Source organism: Homalodisca vitripennis, chromosome 4 (genome assembly GCF_021130785.1).
Source record: "Homalodisca vitripennis isolate AUS2020 chromosome 4, UT_GWSS_2.1, whole genome shotgun sequence".
Lineage (NCBI taxonomy): Eukaryota > Metazoa > Arthropoda > Insecta > Hemiptera > Cicadellidae > Homalodisca > Homalodisca vitripennis.
Window position 1 is genome coordinate 186209506 of NC_060210.1, and position 20927 is coordinate 186230432.

The 20927-nt window shown below is 35.2% G+C and overlaps 1 protein-coding gene across 4 annotated transcripts; it reads left to right on the top strand.

The window, feature by feature from the left end:
- The first annotated feature begins 10030 nt into the window (after window positions 1–10030).
- Window positions 10031–20584, top strand: LOC124361532 (prostatic acid phosphatase-like). Of its 4 annotated transcripts, none has more exons than XM_046815590.1 (7): window positions 10031–10364; window positions 15092–15196; window positions 15817–16053; window positions 17926–18144; window positions 19442–19568; window positions 20006–20223; window positions 20313–20584. In XM_046815590.1, the coding sequence occupies exons 1-7, from the start codon at window positions 10164–10166 to the stop codon at window positions 20463–20465; spliced, it is 1260 nt and encodes a 419-aa protein (XP_046671546.1). In that variant the 5' UTR covers window positions 10031–10163; the 3' UTR covers window positions 20466–20584. The 4 variants fall into 4 exon arrangements, with proteins under 4 accessions (XP_046671546.1, XP_046671547.1, XP_046671548.1 ...); XM_046815591.1 differs by having other exon boundaries at window positions 20006–20224; window positions 20303–20477; XM_046815593.1 differs by having other exon boundaries at window positions 10247–10368.
- Window positions 20585–20927: the final 343 nt, after the last annotated feature.

The following is a 20927-nucleotide window of genomic DNA, read 5'->3' on the forward strand; positions in this document are numbered from 1 at the left end:
AGAAACTTGTAAACTGATAAAGCAGACATTAATCATGCAATCCTGCTGTGATTCAAAGAAGGAGTAAAGGAAGATTAATATGTAAATGACTTCTAAAATCTCACTGTCAACCAGCTAAGCACAGGCTTTTAGGTTTGAACATACTATAGGCCTACAAAGTATTATTTTAGGAAAGGCCTACCAAAACCAAACATGCAAGGTTAAGCAAAAATACTTACAACACTCTTTCATGATATCCTACCTCCAAAAATAGGTTGTTTTACTGATGTACAGTTTAATAAATTTGTATGATAAATCACATGAACTGTTATGTGTTGTTCTAAAAAATCCACTTTTTTCCTTTAACTCAACTTGTAGCTTTATGGAAAAAATTACACTAGATCACTGTTTTTTAAATGTGTTAACCACAATTTTTTTAATGTCAGGCAAAGTGCTAGGCACAAACATAGTCTTGAAATTAAAACCTTAGAAGGCTAGCATTACCATGATGTGTTTAGCCTACTCTATAACTCAGGTTCAAATATTTATTTATATATAAATATATATATATATAATATACACACAAAATTTATTTCACAATATATCACTTGATGACCAAAATATGAATCACAATATATTTGGCTATATTAACACAGTTTTAGTTTTTTTTAAAAGCCAAATAATAATAATAAGGCCTAATTTCTTATTGCCATATATTTCTTGTGAGCATTTCCTTGGTAGGTTCAAATTTAACACATCCACCGCTATTTCGGATTCCTTCCCTTGTACCCATCAATGAAACGACTGTTTCTGTTTTCAATTTGTTTCTGTCATTGGTTTTGCAATGCTTCAGTTCACTGAATATTCGTTCGACAGATGAATTTGAAAATGGCAGTATAAAAAGTAAGTTAAACACTTTTTGTATTTCTGTAAACATAGCATCTCCAGCGACTGTCTTTAGACTGAATACAGCCTTCCAATATTGCATAGCAGACTCATTTGCATCAAGTTTATGCTCTTTGAAGTCTAGCAAAGCATGACTTTTCCACTGATTGTCGAGTTTTTGGACATCAACAACTTTCTTCAGAACGGGAAATCTGTTAATTGACATGAGCCAAAGACCTTACTTTGAAGGTTTGGGCACTTTTTGGCTCCAAGACACTGAGGACATCAAAAACTTCATCAGAAAAATCAAATCTAGATTTGATTTGTGTGACCAATTCCACATAGAAGCTTAAAATACTTTTTTAAGAAAACTTCAATATCTTTCTTTTCTGCATTTTTCTTTAATTCATTTAAATGTTTCTGTTGCCTGAATGCCTAAATATATTTGTTCTAATTGCAGGAAATGACGGGGGTTTGAATGCTCAATGGACATGATGGGGTGTATTTTTAATGTAGTTTTAAGTCCATGTAGTTTGTACACAGATCTTGAAGCATCTTGTGAACCTCTGGTCGCAATCTATGGAGAAGTGGTGTTTCGGATTGGAACATTACATTAAAAAATCTGTTAGCATACCAAGAACATAAGACATAAACTCCAAGTATAAGTAGATAAATTGGTTGTTCATAGCAGCTAACATGCTATCCACTGTGTTTGACGGGTCTTCGACAGAAGCGGTCAGCAGGTAGGCCTTCAACGGTTGAAATTGTTCAATCACTCTGTCAACGCAAGATTTTAATGACAGCCATCTTGTTACTGCTGGTGATAGTATTTTGTGGATTTCCTCTTGAAAAAACTCTTGGAACTGTACAAAGGCAGACTGTCTCCCAAAACTTCTGCTGAAGTGAGCCCCAAGATTTCGGAGCAAATCCTCCACTGTCTTTGGTAACTTCATACATGCTTTACTTGCCGCCAGGTGGATCATGTGGCAAGAACACTTGACACATGCAATGTGAGGGATTTCTATTTTCAAAAGTGAAAAAACCGAATGATGCTGCCCCACCATCACATTACATGTGTCAGAAACTAAATCCCACTAAGTTTTCAATGGGTATATTTTTTGATTTCAGCGAGTTCATCATACCAGTGAATAATTCATCAGCAGTGCTAGATTTGACTTCAAACATGTCAAATAAATTAGTTTTTTGGCGTTCCAGTTACATCATCAATATAGATAACTGTGAGGGCACATTGATTAACCGATGCCTGATCCGTTGTCTCATCCATGATCAAGGAGAAAAACGATCCTGGTGCCCTTAGTTTTTGGTAAATCAATTCCATGAATGCGGGACCTAAGGCTTTTTTAATCACAGTTGTTGTTTTAGTGCGTTTCATACACAGTTTAGCAGCAATTTCTGAGTCCGGAAAGACCGATTTGCACAGCGGAATCAATGTATCATCAGCGAAAAGGGCAGGTTGTTGGTTGCAATTAGGCCGGCTAATTTTAATTCTGCTCGTTTGACACTTTTATCTGTTGTAGTTCTTTGAACAATTTTTTTTAAGTCTTTGTTAGTGGCTATCTCCTTGATTAATTTTAGGTGCTTGAGGGACTTTCCATGACGCACAATCTCTGTTTTATGCGCCCCCATGACTGCATCACAGACACTACAATATGCCATGTCTTGTCCGGTTCTTTCTTTGACTTTTTTTTGTAGCCAGTTTTTGAACTGGGGGTCATTCAACCAGTTTGAATTTGAATTTTCTTTCTTTTTTACTAGGCCTAATGGTGGCAGTATGGGTAAACCTAGACACAATTTTAGGCCTAGCAGCAGTTTTTGGTTGGGTGGTATTTGAAGTTGAGTGTACGGCTAGGTCTGTATCAAGCTCAGTTTCCTTGCTACTAGCAGCAATATTAACCTGGTCCTCCTCACTAGAGCTTTGACCTAATGGTTCTGGATCATCTGGATCTATTCCTAAGTCTTCGTACTCCATTGGGATTGCAAGAGACATTGAACTAGGCCAAATAGATTTTTTGCTCGATTCACCATGTGAGCTTTCTACAAACGACTTGCTCTGTCTACTTTCATCATCTTTGTCTTTTTTCTCATCTTCATCTTTCTTAGGCTTAGGCCTACCTTTAATAATAAACTTATCCATCTTAGTAACTTAAGTTAGTCCAATTAGAGATTCATGTCAATAAAGCTAGTTCAAAGTTAGATGGATTGTAAATGGAAAATGTAAAATTAGTTAGGCCAACACTAACTATAGTTAGGTGATGTTTAGTTAAGCTTAGGGAAAACAATTATGAAGCAGAGCAGATAGGCTAGTAGTAGGTATTACAAAGCATAAATAGGACTAGGTCGTTACCTAGCTATAGGCCCCTAATCATATTTACAAAACAAATGATTTGTATGAACTTAAAGCAGCAAAGCTAGCTCTCAAAAGTGTCATCTACACTCTAAAAATAATAGTCCAAGAAGAAAAATAGCATTGCAAAAAAGAGATCTACGTTCTTAAGTTATATGCACTATAAAATAATGGTCCAAGGGGAAAAGATTGGCCAAGCACTACTAACAGTTATGACATGAACACAATAAAAATAATGGGCTAGTCCGAGAAGAAAAAATATTGCTACATTTTTGTAGCCTATACCTTGGCCACAGTCTACACAATTTCACTACATACTTTACTATTCTAGGTCCACGGATTAAAAATGCACGATAAAGAAAACTTGAAATCTTACGTATCTTGGAAAAACGTACTTAACTAAAGCCAACTCACACGGCTATGAAATCTTATCATCCATTAAACTGATCAACTTATCTCAACTGAATAACTTCACTAGAAGAAATAAGAAAATAGAAACCAAAATTCAAGAGAAGAAGAACACTAACACTATTACTAACAGCATAGACTAAATATCCCTGGTGTTGTTGTTATCATAGACTAACTATGCCAACCGTCAATTTCTATCTTAGCATAGAGTATTAAAAACAACAACAATCTGAATACATATTGTAATATTATATCGATTGAATGTGTTGAATGGGAAATCAATCAGGTTACCTGAAAGCGGAATTCTCAGTGTTCGTTGTTTTCCCTAATTAATTTAAAGTTACCACCAATTTACCACCGGGCAAAATTAACACACCTGAAATACCACCGAGACCTTAAATTACCACAAAATGTGGTAATTACCACCCGATTGGCAACGCTGACAATGACATAACTTGGCAGGTGTCACCGGTAACACTCTTGTATAATCTGTCAATTTGTGCTTTAAATAATGCACAAGTATTTAATATAATTTAAATTAATAACTCACTCAACGCATTGAAAACAAACTGTTTCTACATACCTCATTCCAAGAATTAGTTAATACCTCATTCCTAACTGTAATAATTATGAATCAAAATACATGAAACAGGATATGTCAATTTATTTATTGCATTGTGTTAATGAATTCCCTGTCCACTTTAAATTGAATATAAAGGTAACTTTGTTTAGACTTGAAAAATGTAGCGATTTATTATACACTGTCATGATTTTTAATTTTTTTTAATACAGTGGTTAAAAAGCCATCGCGCAAAACATTGTTTTAATTATTGATCTTTTTGAAAGTGTAATACATGAGTTACATAAGTAAGGTATCCGTTAGAAAGATGGGACCGAAAAGCTTAATATAGGTCTATCTAAGATATTCAATTGAGACAAAAGATTTTAATTTCCATACAACTATGAATCCTCGACTATATTTTTTACAAACCGGGTTTTTTGTAATTACTGCAAGAGTTAATAGAAATATAAGCCCTTATGCTTATATCGCCGATATAATAGCTAACATCTAAATTTTCAGATTAGTATCGCGTGACACAATTCATTTCTGGAACAGGAAGACACACAACATATTTTGGAAAGCTTCAGCTCAATAAGAGATTAGTTAAGACATCAATGCCTTTTTAAAAGTAATTTTACATGCAACGGAATACAATTTCTCAACGCTCTGCCGGATACTCTCTAGTGTGAGACTGATGACAATAAATTCAGAAAGCACAATGAAAATCATGTTTTTAGAACGGTGCATTTATAGTGTGGGTGAGTTATTTGGTGAAGTGAATAAAGTTGGAGTACATGCTCCGTAGCAGATGCTCAGGTAGTGAGGAGTAACTCCTTCTAACACGAGTAAGTGCTCTGATTCGATGTGAATAAAAAGTCAATATTGGGCCAGAGGACTTGCTCTGGCAAATGGAGCAAGTGCTCACAGTTCCTTTTCCCTATCTTGTGCTAGACAGACTTGTCCAGATATCGAGCAGATAACGCTAATATTCAGCGTCCCACATTCGCATTGTTGTTTTAGTTGTCTCACGAGTTACAACAAAACAAGTGATGGCTTGTGATAAAGGGAATAATCCACAACTTGAAAACCAGGCTTCTTTTATTTCGATTATAAAGGGAATATCCAGTTATTTTGAAAAAGAGTAATATACCAAGTATCAAAAACAAAAGAAAACAGAGCCATTGAAGAGATTCAAAATCGAATCGATAATGAATTGGGATTGCATCTCGACTCAAGCCAAATCTTGAAAAAATTCAATAATATGAAGAGTAGAGTGAAGTCAAAGGCAGATACTAACAAGACTGGCAACAAGAAAGTTATCTTGAACCATGGGAAGAGGAGTTACTTAATTTTATTGAAGGTGACACCGACAACCCGGCTATTGTGGCGTTTTAAAAGGTAAGTTCAGTTAAAACTGCTTAAAAATAATTTGCTTTTTATAACGGTTATTTGATCTTGTTGTCATGATAAATAAACTCTCATTTTTTCTTCATATTGTACTGGTATACTTTGTGTTAATTTTTTTTTTCAGAACTACGTTGTAATAAAGAACTTTACGTTTTCAGGTGCTGTTACTGGGGACCTGAAGAGACTCAGAATGAAAACTGTGTTTCTTTTGACTCTTCGGTGGATTCCACCAACTTTGAAAACTAGTCGAGCTCGGACAAAACAACTGAGAATCGACAAGGAAAAACGCAAGATTCAACTGCTGAACAAACGTAAAGTAACAGGAACAAACGTTAAACAAGCAAAGAAAAAACTTAAATTAATTGAAACTGAGGAAACTAAAGATTTGACCTTGCCTGAGCTACAACGTTTGGTGTTACTTAAGCAGCTTGAGTACTTAAAAAAAGATGAAACATTGGTTGATATACAATTGAAAGGAGAAGAATCTAAGAAAATCGATCAGCCACAATAAACAACACAATCTGAGCAAAAACGGAATTTCAACAGAGGAACTACAAACTATGATTGGAACTTCTTATTCAACAACTTACTGTGATGGATTAGAGTTCACTACTCTGTAATAAATGTACAACCGCGTATACAACACGGCCACAAGCAAAGGTTAAGTCCTACTGTGTTACAACAAGGCTTTGTGGTCGTGTTGTATACGTACACACTGCCTACATAAGACCCTTGAGCGACTGTCCCAGACACTGGCTTTACGGGCTGTAAGACTGGCTCTATTGAAAGTCGTACGCACGTAAACACGGTCATTATGACCCAGATTTTTTAGATATTTTTGGTATTGTTTTTGTTTTTTGTGTGTTTTTTTTTTAAGAATTAGAAGTAGGTAGGTATTTTTTTTATTCTTTTACCAGAACATTTTATTTTACACAGTACATTCTTTTTAAGCTGTTGAGCTCCATGTATCAGCCAAGAAATTTCGGTTCTTCTCTGTTGTCCTCTATTGCGGATGTCTCTTTCGTTACGATTCTCTACATTGCCAACTTCATTGTTTTGCCTTTCCTCAATGTTAAAGTCAAAGACTTCATCACTTACTCTTTTTGCTACATTATGAAGATAAAAACAACAACCATCGATGGAACATTTTCAGTTTTTTAATCCTAATTTTGTTTTGCATAATTTTGGAAACGTTGTTTCAACTGACTAAAACAACGTTCAATTATTACTCTTTCTTGGGGCCAAACACAGATTGTGTGTGCCCTTTCTCTAGCAGTTATTGGGATTTCATAGGGCTTTATAAGCCAGGGAGCTATCCCGTAACCCAAATCTCCAATTAGGAGTGCATTAGCTTGATTGAATTTCATAATTCTGTAAATATCTGAATTTCTCCAAATTCGTGCATCATGTACTGAACCTGGCCAAGAAAGCATCTACGCTTGTGAACTCTTCAGCAAAATTACAAGTTGCCTGCACATTTATACTTGGAAACCTCTTTCTATTTATATATTCATCGCCATGGTCAGAAGGCTTGCGTATAGGTATTTGAGTGCAGTCAACAGCTCCAATGGCTGAAGGGAAATCTGTATTTTGATTGCCAATATTGGCTTCTTGTTGTTCCATTTCTTCTCTTGTAGAAGGAAATTTTATCCATACGTTTTTTCTTCAGTAATATCGCTGCCATTACATCTGAAATGGTTTTTGTGACTGTAGTTCTGTCGATACCAACATCTTCGGCAACACCACTCGGAAACCCAGGATCACCAACATATCGAAGAAAAGTACGCATTTCTGTCCAAATTGGACAACGCACCACCACGCCTTTCAAAGTTTTCCCAAGAAAATTATCACTAAATCCACTCAACATTCATTTTATTAAAACGATAAAGAGCTCGGTAGTCTTGCTCTAGAGATTCCCGACGCAACTCTGTTAAAGTTTTACAGCACGAAAAGGTAAAAACTCTGCCATCACAAGATTGAAACGTCTTTACTTGAGCAAGTTGTATCTACTAATGAGTAGATCGGTAATTTCTGGAGTACCTGCTCACATTTTGGAGCAAGTGCCTAGTTTTATTCACCTAAAAAGGTGAGTAGATACTCCAAGTCAATTGTCTAGTCGTCAACATGAGAAAGTGCTCCGAGCCTCCACTGAGCAAGTTCTTTTTATTCACATGAAACTGGAGTACGTACTCATTTTTTGGAGGAAAGAGCATTTGCTCAGCTTTATTCACTTCACCCATTGTCTCACTCGGCTATGATTTAATTTTATGTTTATTTAAGAGACCATGTTATTAGTAAGTTTATCTTTACGTATGACTTATATTGACGTTATACCAATCCTTATTAATCCTAGTGTTATGTCGAGTTTCCAAAAAGTATACTGGGGCTTATGATTTACAATCTAATACAGTATATTGTTTTTAATATAAAGAGGATTTCACTTCCTTTTTCTAAAAACCTTCAGACATCACAAACAATCAATCGCAATAAAGTAAATATTATATATTTGCTTATGAATTGCAGTCACCACCACAAGCATTACTCTAGTCTGACTCTAGAATAATTGATATAGGTGTCCCTCAGGGTTCAATTCTGGGTCCTTTCCTGTATATAGTGTATGTCAATGACTTTCCTAGAGTTGAAAATGTTTTTATGACAATGTATGCTGATGATGTAAGTGGCATGTGCTGGGCTAATAATTTAGAGAGTTTGATAGATGTTCTTGGGAATTTTGTTAATACTGCAAAGTCTTATTTTAAAGACCTTAAATTAGTTCTTAATAGTAATAAAACTGAGATGGTTTCTTTTGGTTTAACTTCGGCAGGATTGAATGTGTCAGTCACATCAGATAACGGGGTTGAATTAACAAGTAATGATTGTGTTAAGTTTCTTGGTCTATTCATAGACAAATGTTTTTCCTGGACAAATCACATTAATCATGTAAGGTCCAAATTGCTGTCAGGAATATTTTTGTTGAGACGTCTTTCTGTTTATTTTGATATTGTAACTCTAAGGAGAGTGTACTTTGGGGTGATATACGCGTACCCCTTTATCTCTTATGGTTTGTTGTTGTGGGGATGTACCTTTAATTGCCATGTTGAAAAAATCTTTGTCCTTCAAAAGAAGGCACTAAGAGTTATGTCTAAGGTAGATTCAAGGAGGACATGTAAAGACTTGTTTGTTAAGTATGACATAATGACTATTTATGCTATGTATATTTTCCAGGTAGTTGTACTTGTAAAAGAAGATGAAGTCTATACAATGTTAGGCTCTAATATACACAATCACAACACAAGGCAGAGATCTGATTTTTACAGACTGAGGCAAAATTACTCTCGAACTGAAAACAGCCCCTTTATTAAGGGAGCAATTTTTTATAACAGGCTTCCCAATCATCTGAAACAATTAACGGAGCAAAATTTTAAAACAGGACTGAAAAAAGTGGCTAATAAGTAAAGCACCATATTCTTTAAATGATTTGGCCTGAACTTCAAAATTGTGTAGGTAAAGTAGGCTTCATTATTAATTTATTTTAGATCCAAGCTCAATTATTTGCATGTGCTATTTTGCATCTGCATGTACGATATTGCATGTTTTATTTTATTTCATGTATTATGTTAATGATTTGCTTGTTTAGCTTGTATTATAGGCTATTGTATGCATATGTATTTATAATTATAATTGACTGCTTGTTTGACTATGTCTATGCATGTATTATGTTTCAAACAATAAATGAAAAAAAAAAAAAAATACATGGCACTGTACTAATAAGTAGTGAAAAGGGTTACGAACAGGGTTTGATCATTTGTTAACACTATCTCAAAAGTCTGTGGTCATATTTTGCACATATTTTATATATGTGTAATACGTGGCAACTATCTTGACCACCTTGTTAGAGCTTTCTTATCTTTTATAATAGTGAATTAAATTCTAATTAATAAAATAAAACCATTTCAATTTGGTTAAAACTTTAATCCATTTCATAACACTTCCCCTTCTTCCAAGGATACACGACTGAGATTAATACCAAAAATCCTTTCTCATGGAACTTGACAGGAGGCGGCTCATACCCCTAATCTTAACCCATCCAGAATATCCTATCACTCCAGAAGCAGCGCAAAGGCCTTTTTAGGAAAAGTTTTTTTGCGCAAAGTGCAATTTCTCAAGTTATTGTCCATAGAGAAAAAAAATCGACAAGCGAAGCTACAAGTAACGTTTATCATATATTTTATCAACGACTTTATATTCGCCAGAAATTACTTGAAAATTAGCTGAAACTTCTTTGTATGTAAAAATCTTTAATATGCTGCTGTATAAAGCAAAGATAACATGCACAAGAGATTTTGTCTTGGTAAACATGTTTAATCTAAACAGCGGGGTTTACAAGCTGAAGATCATTAACTCATTAGACCTTGTCACTCATTGCGAGGCTTTTCACAATACGTTGAGCCATCTAACGTTGACTTAGTTCTTGTGCAGTTTTCTTCCTGTAAAAGTATTGGCATTGTTTTGGTTTCAATGTTCAATAATTTATACTTTAACACTTAACACTTTAACATGATAAATGAACTCATAGCAAATACAAATTGTCGCGCATGCGGGTTGGCAATAGTGATCGCTGTATCTACATTTGTGTCTGTTTATCTTCTCACCAACCAGTTATTCGACAATAGTGACTCGCACATATCAACAGATTTATTCGCTGGTGCTAACGTGATAGGTTCTAGAGCCTCAAATTCACTGCAGTTCGTTACAATCGTAAGTACGTATTTTCTGGGCATCATAGTCCTTACAATTACTAGACATCAACGAAGACTGAAAGAGTAGAATGATCGTAGTGTAATCTATATATATATATAAAACAAAGTCGGGGTAGCCACGGGTAACTGCTGGTATTAAATATACGAATTTAGGATGACAAGCATGTACAAACGTACTTATCTGTCAAATTGTACTTGTAACCCGATGTTCCGTTAAATTAACTGTTCCTTAAAGGTGGATACTGTGACCCACGACATTCCTTTTATCATACTTGTAACTCAAGAGTGGCTCTACCAATTATAGTGATCTTTCTCAATAACCATTCAAATATAGTAAAAGTTCATGGAAAAATAAGGCAAATAAAAAAAAGGAAACGATTGTTTATATAGTAGTACAGTTTCAAAGAGTCTGTTGAACGTAATCTACTGTTCTGTGCAAACACTGTTTTAGGACAGCATAACAACATGCTTAATCAATTTAACCACTATTTTAAATTTGTATTTATAGTCTTGTAAGCATATAGAGAGCTTAATAGCAACAATTCTTATTTCAATAAGAAACATCTAAGTAAGAAAATTAAAGTTTTTACTAAAAATGTACTTTTAACTGTTTATTTTAGTAAATATTAAGTATGAAGTGCTTGGTCAGTACTGTAAGGCAGATATCAAAGGCAAAGTTACTAATTTGCTATAAATTTAATGACTGTTATAAAACCATCTTAATTGTCTTCTGACAGAAGTAAGCTTCTTATACCTGTGTATGCGTATATATAGTAGGGAAGTTATAGCATGACCGGTGGGATGCGCGTGAGGAGTGGAGGAGGTGAGCGCGTGGGGGCACAATCTAGAGTAGGGGAGTGAATACGGTGCTACTACCCCTACTGAGAGTTTTCGGCTCAGGGCTCATAGTGGTGGCGGGAGCCGAATATTGTAGTGTTTGCCAACATTTCTAGACCCTTATGTTCTTACCACGGTAGTCTTTTATGATGAGCAATTTAGTATAGGAGACCTTGAGAATATTTGAACATTTCTAGACTCTTTTGTAGTTACGGCGACGGACTTTTATGATGGGGAATTCAATACAGGAAATCTTGGAAATATTGGGACCGGATGTACGTGATCTTAACAATGACTATGTTCTGCCGAAATTGTGTTCATAGCTCACCCTTCTTAATGAGTTCGCAGTAGAGATACCTGGTGGTAAGAAAGGGTTCTCATAAATTGGGAAGGGGTAGGAATTTATATTATTCTTGATCTCCAACGACGACAACAGTTCAGAATTGTAATTGTTACGCTTTGTTAGCCATTAAAATTCAATTTATCATATACTAACCGTGTAAGCTTCAGGATTTACGATAGTAGATACAATTATACACTACAAAATTTTCAACTGACATAGCCTAGCTGCTAAATTAAAAATTAATATAAAACTAGTTAAACTAATTTGTCAATATACACAGTAGAATAAGAAAAAACTCAGTTTTATCTACCAACTTGTATCAAGTTAATTTAATGATGTATACTTAAAATAACAATAACGCCAACGATCCACACGCAATAGTTAACATAACAAAACCCCGTTGTCGATGAAAATTATTTATTGTTCTTCGAACTACACCCAAATCAAAATTGTCCAGATCACTTTTAGTATGTTTGCGTTTTCTTACTTTGTTGGGCGTACTAAAAGAATTGCCAATTGGACTTATAATTTTTTTCCTCCTTCAAAATTCGTCTCAGCGTACTTTCAGAAATTCCAGTTGCCTCTACGACACGCTGTTGAACTTTCTTCAAATTTATAAGTGTGTTGGTTTCTGCTTCCCGTTTCATAAAATGGTAAACATTTGCAATCACTTCTCTTGTTTGGCCGTGTATAACCTTTCTACCTCCAATTTTACTTTTTACATTACGATCCATCACAAACTCTTTACTTAAAACGTAATGAGCACAACGCAATTAATTCACAAATTGTATTGCAACTCGTGAATTGGCACAAGCGAATGTTTTTTGGGCGGCACGTATAGAAGACTGGTGACCGAAGTTCACAAGGCTAAATAAACAGACTGAGCCGCTCCACCCCCACCACTTTAGTTCCGTCTTTGCCTATGGCGCATCTCGAAGTCACCGGTCATGCTATAACTTCTCTACAATACAAGTGAATAAAAAGTCAGGACCCCCCTCTATTGTGTTCTAAAGTTTATATAAGGAGATATCCTTTGGGTAGTGGCGCAATGTGGAAAGGAAGTTTCATTTGGTGATTTTAAAATTTTTTGTCATCGAAAATGCGAGATTTTAGGGGCAACTCAACAATTTCAAATGTAAACCCTCTCAAGTGACACCTTATTTTAAAGAGCAAAAAAAAAAAAAAAAAAAAGAAACGTAAAGAATTTGTGACAACTAGAGATCGCTATCTCAATAGCTATCCAAAATAATAGCTAGAGTTACCAGAACAATATGTTTAATAACTTATCATGTTGCAAAGTCAAATCAATAATTGTTCAAACTGAAAGCCACCTACTATTTGGCAGTTAGACAAGCGTACGGTAAGCTCCTCTCTCACGTTCTGAAAAGTCTGAAATGGCATTTAGTTGCAGGCTTCATCAATCCTGTTTCTTAAATCTTCAACGTTTTCGATTGGTGTTATGCAAATTATGGATTTAATGTGACCTCATAGTAAAAAGTTCATGTGTAAGGTCCGAAGGCCACACAGGCCATTCTATTAGACCATGCCTACCAATCCACTGATCACGTAGTTGAGTTCCCAAGACTACGGTGATGTGCTGGAGCACTATCCTGCAGGAAGTGAACGATGTCTTCAAATTCATGTTCATTTCCCCTAATAACAGTAGTTATTGCCAGAAATATTGGTTCTTGTAACATTTTCAAATATAGTTCTCCATTTAAAATTCCCATTAATAAAAAATGGTCCACAAATATGATACCCAAAAGTCTCGACCCACACATTTAATTTTTCTGGGTATTGGGTGCAGAATTCACGGAAAACATGGCGATTTTTTGTGTTTCAGTACCTGCAGTTGTGTTTGTTTACAGCACATTGATAAAAAACTGTATTCATCACTGAACACAATGTTTCGAACAAACAATGGATGAGCATAAATTAATGTTTCCATTTCCTCACAAACTTATAGACTACGGTCTGGATCGTCTTCATTTAACTCATGTATAAGCTGAATGTTATAAGGGGAAAGTTATTTTCTTCATTAAGCGTCCTACAGACCCTTGGGAAACGTCGCAAAGATTTGCTACTAATCTTGTGGACTGCTGCGGATCTTCAATACATTGTGCTACAATTTCAAACTGTTTGTCTTCGCCTAAAGCAGGCCGACCTAGGCGTGGAGCATCTGAAATGTATCCAGATACTCGAAACTTTTTAACTGAGTTCTTAAGTATTTCCTTGTCACAGGTCTATTAGGATGTGCATTAAACTGCCTTTCTGCCTCATGATAATTTTTGTTCAAAGCCCCGAAAATAGATATCATTTATACTTTATCGTTGAGACTACGGAGCATTATTACTCGTAGGCAGTAATAATTTGAGAATAATATTTAAAAGTAAGAATGACCAAGCGATTCATAATCAATAACTGTAATAACACTAAAACACACGAACATATCTCTAAACACTTCACGAAACAGTAGCCACACAATATTGATACCACTGGATAATAACCATTCTAAAAGTATGACTTGTTCTAATGAGATTGAAACAAAGAAGATACTTGTTTGTACTAAGTCGTAGTTTGAACCAGGAAAGCCCGGTCACTCTTTGTAAATAAACTTCTTATCAGTGTATATTCTAATCATCATTGAATCCTTCGCCCATTGCATTCCTAAATGATTCATAACACAAACGACCAATAACCCGGTTTCCACACAGACGGTAACTTTATAACAATTAAAATGTAAATGAAAACACTTTATTAAAATTTGGACGACCTATATTATTTATATGGGAAAGAGATAGCTATTTCTGGTTTTCACCATTCTTTAAGTTTTTTGTGCTCTTCAAAATGAGGGGTCACTTGAGAGGTGTTTAAGGTTGTAATATTTGAGTTACCCCCAAAATCCCGCATTTTTAGGGGACATCGAAAATGTTCACAATTACCAAATGAAACTTTCTTTACACATTGCACCACTACCAAAATTTATCTCTTTATATAAACTTTAGAACAAAATAGAGGGGACCCTGACTTTTTATTCATTCTGTATATTTCCTTGATCGGGAAAATAAGGCAAAATTAATTATGGGACACAGATAGTAAGACCGGAACTAACTACAATGGCTATGAATATAAACTTTTTGATAAATAAATATTTTCTCGATACTGGCAACAAGCAAAACTCAACATTGGCGTCGGAAATATAATTCACTCGAACCAGAAGTGCTCATTCACGTGCAAAGCCTACGTACTTGCATTTGAAGCTATGGGTAACTGCTAGTATTAAAATATTATGCGAATGTCGGATAACACGCACACACAAACGAACACATCACATACAGCTGTCAAATTCTACTTGTAACCCGATGTTCAATGAATGAACTATCTCTTAGAGGCAGCTACTGTGTGGCCCACGAAATTCCCCCTTGAATAATTGTTCGACAAAGTAATATGTATACAAACATATTCCTTGATTATACAACAAAGCTATGTTGTTTAAATGATCTTCTATCAGGTTATTAATTCAACCACATGTTTTTTTTTTCCAGTTTACGCAGCATGGAAACAGTGCACCTTACGTTACTTACGATAATTATCTCTATAATGTCAACGATACTCGAGTGTGGCCTAATGGACCCAATCAGCTTACTCAAGTAAGTTTTGTTATATTTTGATTACTTGTATATGTTCAAACTTTGAACTATATTACTAAATTAATTTCTTTTTAAATTTTCCTACGGCAAGTTTAGAAATTTAAAACTGTTGTCGGTACTTTGATATTATTCGACGGCTACTATTTTTGGGAGAGTTTTATTACCGGGTGCCTAAAAAACTACATTATTAGAAAGAACATTCTTCATTTGACTAACTGTGTGAAAATTACATCTCATTATGACGATCGGTTCTTGTTTTCTGCTTCCCAAAAGGAAGGATACAAACTCTGTCCCTATCTACAATTTGTTTTTAGGCTATATAAGTAGATTTAGATTAGGTTATCATGAATACGTTACCAGTAGCATTAAAGTCAAAGATAGCCTTATAAGCAGTCACGAGATCTGAGCTTGAACTTGGGTGCTATCTCGAGGGATTATTTTCTTTCTTGGTCAGAAGTGTGGAGGTTCATTCTTCATTACCTAAGCCCGCACTGATGGCCAGGACGTTTACGATCTGTACTTTCCCGACCTCAGATCACGCCGATAATGGCATTCTTTGAAATACAATCTAGATGAACGGAATCCAAACAAGCCGTCATTGTAAACGATGCACGTTACAGATTGGGAAAGTTCAAATGTACGATTTGGGAGTGAAAGTTCGCTTTTTGTACAACGGGTTTCTGAGCCAGAACTTCAAGAAAGAGCTAAAGGCTACAAGCACAACTACAGACCGGACACTGATGAGCGCTGCATTGTTCCTGGCAGGACTGTATCCACCCCAGGGCTACGACCTGTGGGACAGAAAGGTGCTTTGGCAACCAATTCCAGTTTTCCCGAACGACAAGGATCACTCTAATGTAAGTTATTCATGATAATATATAATTTAATAATGTTGATTTTAAAACAGTACTAGCTATATGTTACAAAATGTATGACACGTCATATGTATGGCAAATATCCGAAATCCTATTATCATTTTAAACCTTCCATCGTCAATGACAAACTGTAGAGAAATAATACTAACTACACATTGTTAACATATAGACCGATATTAAAATCTTTCCATATGGGGAAGCGTTTTTAATCCGTCATTTTTGAATGTTGGGTTTAGCTCCAGTTCACCTTCCTTTTTATTGCAGCGTCTGGTATCTCGCTGTCTCAGACTTGACTCCTGGAAGACTTGACAGTTGTGCACCTAATGAGACAGTGAGTTTTACGAGTCTTTGTAAAGAAAAAAAAAAACAAAGTCAATTTGGTTTTCAAATTAACGTTAATTGTTGCGTTGCCTAGAGCTGAAAGTACTAAACATATTCAATATAATAGGTACTTAATTAGATCGCTCTTCCTTGCCTATGGGTAGTAGCATCATTAGTTGTTATTGTAGATACGTGTTAAAACATATCTTTATTTGATTTAAGAATGTGTTTTTTAAATCGATTGTTTTTGTAAAAATCACTAGGTTTTTATCAGGCCAATCTTAATATTTCTGCTACAAATGGTAGATTATTCTGAACTGCAGATGCAGTAAATCATTTAAGCCTTCTAGGATTGAGACGTTTAGAACAGTTCTGGTCCATAGCCGCCGTTGTCTCCTCCTTCTGCATTCCCTTTCTGTTTTCTCCTTTTAATTTATCCTGTGTGTATGGTTTTTCCAATATTGAGATTGTTATCTAAAAATTGCTGCTTTCTCATTGTTCCGTCACTAAAAGAGATTATTGCATCCATGACACCAGCAACTAATATATTAATTTTTAAGGACATCGATTCCATATTACATGATTAAGACTTTCATTCGGGTTTTTATCCATGAAGGCATTTCTTAAGCAGATCATCTTTAGTCAAAGGAAATACAAGAGTTGATACAGAGAGAATCCATAGAGGAAGGTATGAAATAGGATAAGATGAATTATTATATATTATGACAATACTAAATTTACGTTGCAGCATTGCCTCCTGGCGTTGAGGTCGGTGCTGAATTTCAGCGTATACGTATTTTAAAATAAAAAATAAATCATAAAATAAACAGTTTACAATTATGATCAATATATCATTGTTTGCAGGAAATAATGTAGCATTTTTGCATGCAAAAAATCAAATATCGACATTTTTAATTTTTCGCTAGCTTTATTCTTTTACGGACTAGTAATAAAAAATCAAACTAAAAGAATATGATAGGCTTCCGGAAGTATTTCCTAGAAAATTGTTCAAAGTTGTTAAATTGGAACAAACAAATTTCAGGATTTACGGATACTTAATTGAGTGCATTTAAAAAGATAGTACATAAAAATCCTTTTGAATAATTCCTTAAGGAGCTGGTCTTGAATCGCAGAGGTTAAGCGTACAGAAAGTAAAACAAAAGGATCTCTTGTACTAGTTGACTAAATCCACAGTTGTCTTGACACACTTATAATTATCTTTATTACACATCAGTAACGGTTGTGACACATACCACTATTTCCACATCTCCACACCGAAAAACTCTGCCGTTTACTTTAGGCTTAGTAAAGATGATATAAACATATATTATAGTTAAATATTGCTCAACCTTAGCATGTTTAAAAGAAGCTATAACGTGATAATTAAATCATAAGGTATGATTAAAGTCGACTTCACGAATTTTGGTAAATTTTACTACTTGCGTGATGCTTTAACATACTGTAGGTTACAGTTGATATGCCGAAAAGAAATCAATCTTAACACTGGTGATAGTACTGTTTTTTTGAATGCAGAGTGTGTTCCCTGCACAATCTCAGGCCTGCCCGCGGTTCCACAAAGCTCAGAAGGAGAGTCTGGAGAATTTCCAGGAACAGTACGGCTCCAAGACGAGGGCAGTATTGCGATTGGCTCAGAATCTATCTGGGATTGATGTATTTAACCATCAGCTCGCATCTGGGTCACCCCCACTTCTGGACTCCATGTGGATGCTGTGGGAGAGCATTAAACACGCGGTAAGAAATGAAGAATTCAAGCGTAGAGTTTTTCATATAACATAAGCAAAGCGGACGTGTGGATGAATATGTTGCATAATTTTGGAACCTTTTTTGGTTAGGTAAAAAAAAGGAATTAAGGTGATGCAGCCAATTTTGAGGTTAGAAAATATTTTTTCATGTTAAATTTATAGCCCTTTAAATAACATCCCCGAATAAAAAATAGAAAAAGCTTTGTGACGCGTGAAATTGCAGATGTTTTTGGTGGAAAATGTTGTAATTGGAAATGGCAATTTTGTAATAAGGTCAAAATAAATACGGCTGAAAGTAAAAATGTAACATTATTACATCATGTAAACGCGTTGTGGCTTCAGGAAGTGGCAGGTTTTTCGTTTATGGCTTAAGGAAGTTATATTTTTAATTTAAAAAATATATATTTTTATTAAAAATTATGAAAACTTGTTATGGTTACAAAAGGTATAACACAACGGTTCGAGGATTGGAATCTATCCTCTTCGTCCTCCTCCATCTATCCTTCCCAATCTATCCTAAAAAACATAGGGCCAAAAGCAGCTTGCCTTCACCCCTTCCTCCTCCTGACCATCGCCTTCCTGACCCATTGTTTCAGATGACAGAAGAAAGAGCCGACATCGATTTTCGTGTTAGTATCCTACTTTTATTCGTGCCGATGTGATGTGTGATTGTGTTTCTCACACTCGTGAATTGTGCTCGGGAATTCCATTCTCCGAAGTGACAATGCCTGGACTTAACTCCAAGCAGCTTTTGAGTATATTTAAAACCTTTTCTTTCCCTTCTGTTTTCTCATTTCTGTTCTCTAATTTTGTATGTACTAATACTTCCCCACTGACGAAGAGGATTGATTCCAATCCTCGAAACGTTTTTCTATACCTTTTGTAACTATAACGATCATAAATGTCCGAAATCCTTTTACCTGTCAAACCTTCCATCGTCAATAACAAACTTTAAACAAAGAAAAATCTGTTTTTAAATTTTTCCTTGTAATTAAAAATAGAACATATTCTTCTTGCTGAAGCCATTTCCAAAATGTAAAACCATTCATAGAGACATGATAGCCATGGCTATTTTTCCTATTATTGTTTTTAGCCTAAATATTTACAGTTGATTTTATTGATACTTTTGTACGAAGACCTACTACAAAATATACGCCCTATTACTCCTTAAATTTACATGATAAATTAAGTTGAATGGTCTAAATCAACCCGTCATGGTTTCAAATCTAAGTGAATAAAAACAACAGTTTCCCGATTTTAAATATAATTATTTCAAACATTTGTAGGACAATGAGGGGCTGGTTCTGCCCGAGTGGACGAAACCCTTGTATCCAGAACCCACAAGGAATCTTGTTGCCAAGATGACCAGGGCTTATTCTGGAGAGTCAGTCACGGCAATCAGACTTTTTCAAGGTAGTATCCAAAATCAGTTGGGAGTGAATATGGCGTGATGAACTTCATTCTTTTGTTTTGTTGAACTATAAAAACTCCACGTCACGCGTATAATATCAAAAACTTTTATATCTCGCGTGTATCATCGCTCAAAGCGGTTTGTTCAGCTACATGCACAAAGAAAATGATATGTGAGTTGCAAAATAGATTATTGTTGAAAGAATTTTATACTTTCCAATATTTACTACCACTCAGAGTTTTTATCTTTAATCAGCCTCTCCTGTGGATTTTATGCCAGTAAAAACAAAAGAGAAATCGTTTTACAAAGTGATGTCTTAAAGAATTATGTATGTTTTTTTCAATCAAACGCTACTTATAAAATTTAGATGGTCCATTTAAATTGATTTCAAATTTGCTTCTTAAAGTACAGAGGTGTACGAATTTTCCATATTTTGCAGGACTTCTGTTTCAAGATATGGTGCGTCAGATGTTGATCAGGAGGAAAGGTTCTGTCTCAGAGAAGCGACTCTTTTACCACTCTGGACACGATAGCACACTCTACGGCCTCTTTCGTATCCTGGATTTGGATAAAGAGGACTTCATGTTGCCGAACGCAGGGTCGGCATTGATATATGAGCTGCACCTTGATGCGGAGACCGGACAGTATTATGTCCAAGTGAGTTTTAATTTAAAATAGTTTTAATTTAATAACAAGCATGTTTGTTCCTTTAAAAAGTCTTTACTTAATAATTTACTATGTTCTAGGTGCTGTATATAGACAGAACCTCGACCGATTTGGAGCCTCTGGACATCAACATCCCGGGCTGTGACCCTCCATGTGAGTTTCATGTGTTCTTGGACATCACTGAGAAGTACTACAACATCACAGATTATAACAGTGAATGCGAGATTGACTAACTGAATGTTTTGTAGCAATAAATAACTTTTCATACAAACTATGTCTTAATTAAAGGAATGCTTGTCTTGTCTGTGAAGTTAGCATTGCCACTACACATTTTTGATAAATCTACACAAATGGTGTGTTTTTATTTTGTGTACCCATTTCCAACATGAAACACGTTGTGCAACTTCATAAGTCTTCATCAAAACCGGATTGTGCTTCATTGCGGATGTCAAAAAAACGAATTCTTGAAGCTCTGTTAACTTTACTCAATGATTCTTAGGAAAAAAGACGGGTGATTTGGGATCAAGATATCTAGCTATCAAAGGGAGGTAATACTATAAACTGTAGTCTTAATAGAGGACGTAGGTGATTTGCATTACAGTTTTTAATTCTTAGTATAACAGCTGTAGTTCTCCAATGTATATGTTGACCCTTCAAACTTCCTCAATAGGGACATAGAACTCACGTGGGTTAAA

Excerpts from the sequence above, each read along its gene's own strand:
- LOC124361532 (XM_046815590.1), top strand. The coding sequence starts at position 10,164 with ATGATAAATGAACTCATAGCAAATACAAATTGTCGCGCATGCGGGTTG. Across the intron at positions 16,054-17,925 it reads ACGACAAGGATCACTCTAAT|AGTGTGTTCCCTGCACAATC; the intron begins GTAAGTTATTCA and ends TTTTGAATGCAG. Across the intron at positions 19,569-20,005 it reads GGCAATCAGACTTTTTCAAG|GACTTCTGTTTCAAGATATG; the intron begins GTAGTATCCAAA and ends CATATTTTGCAG.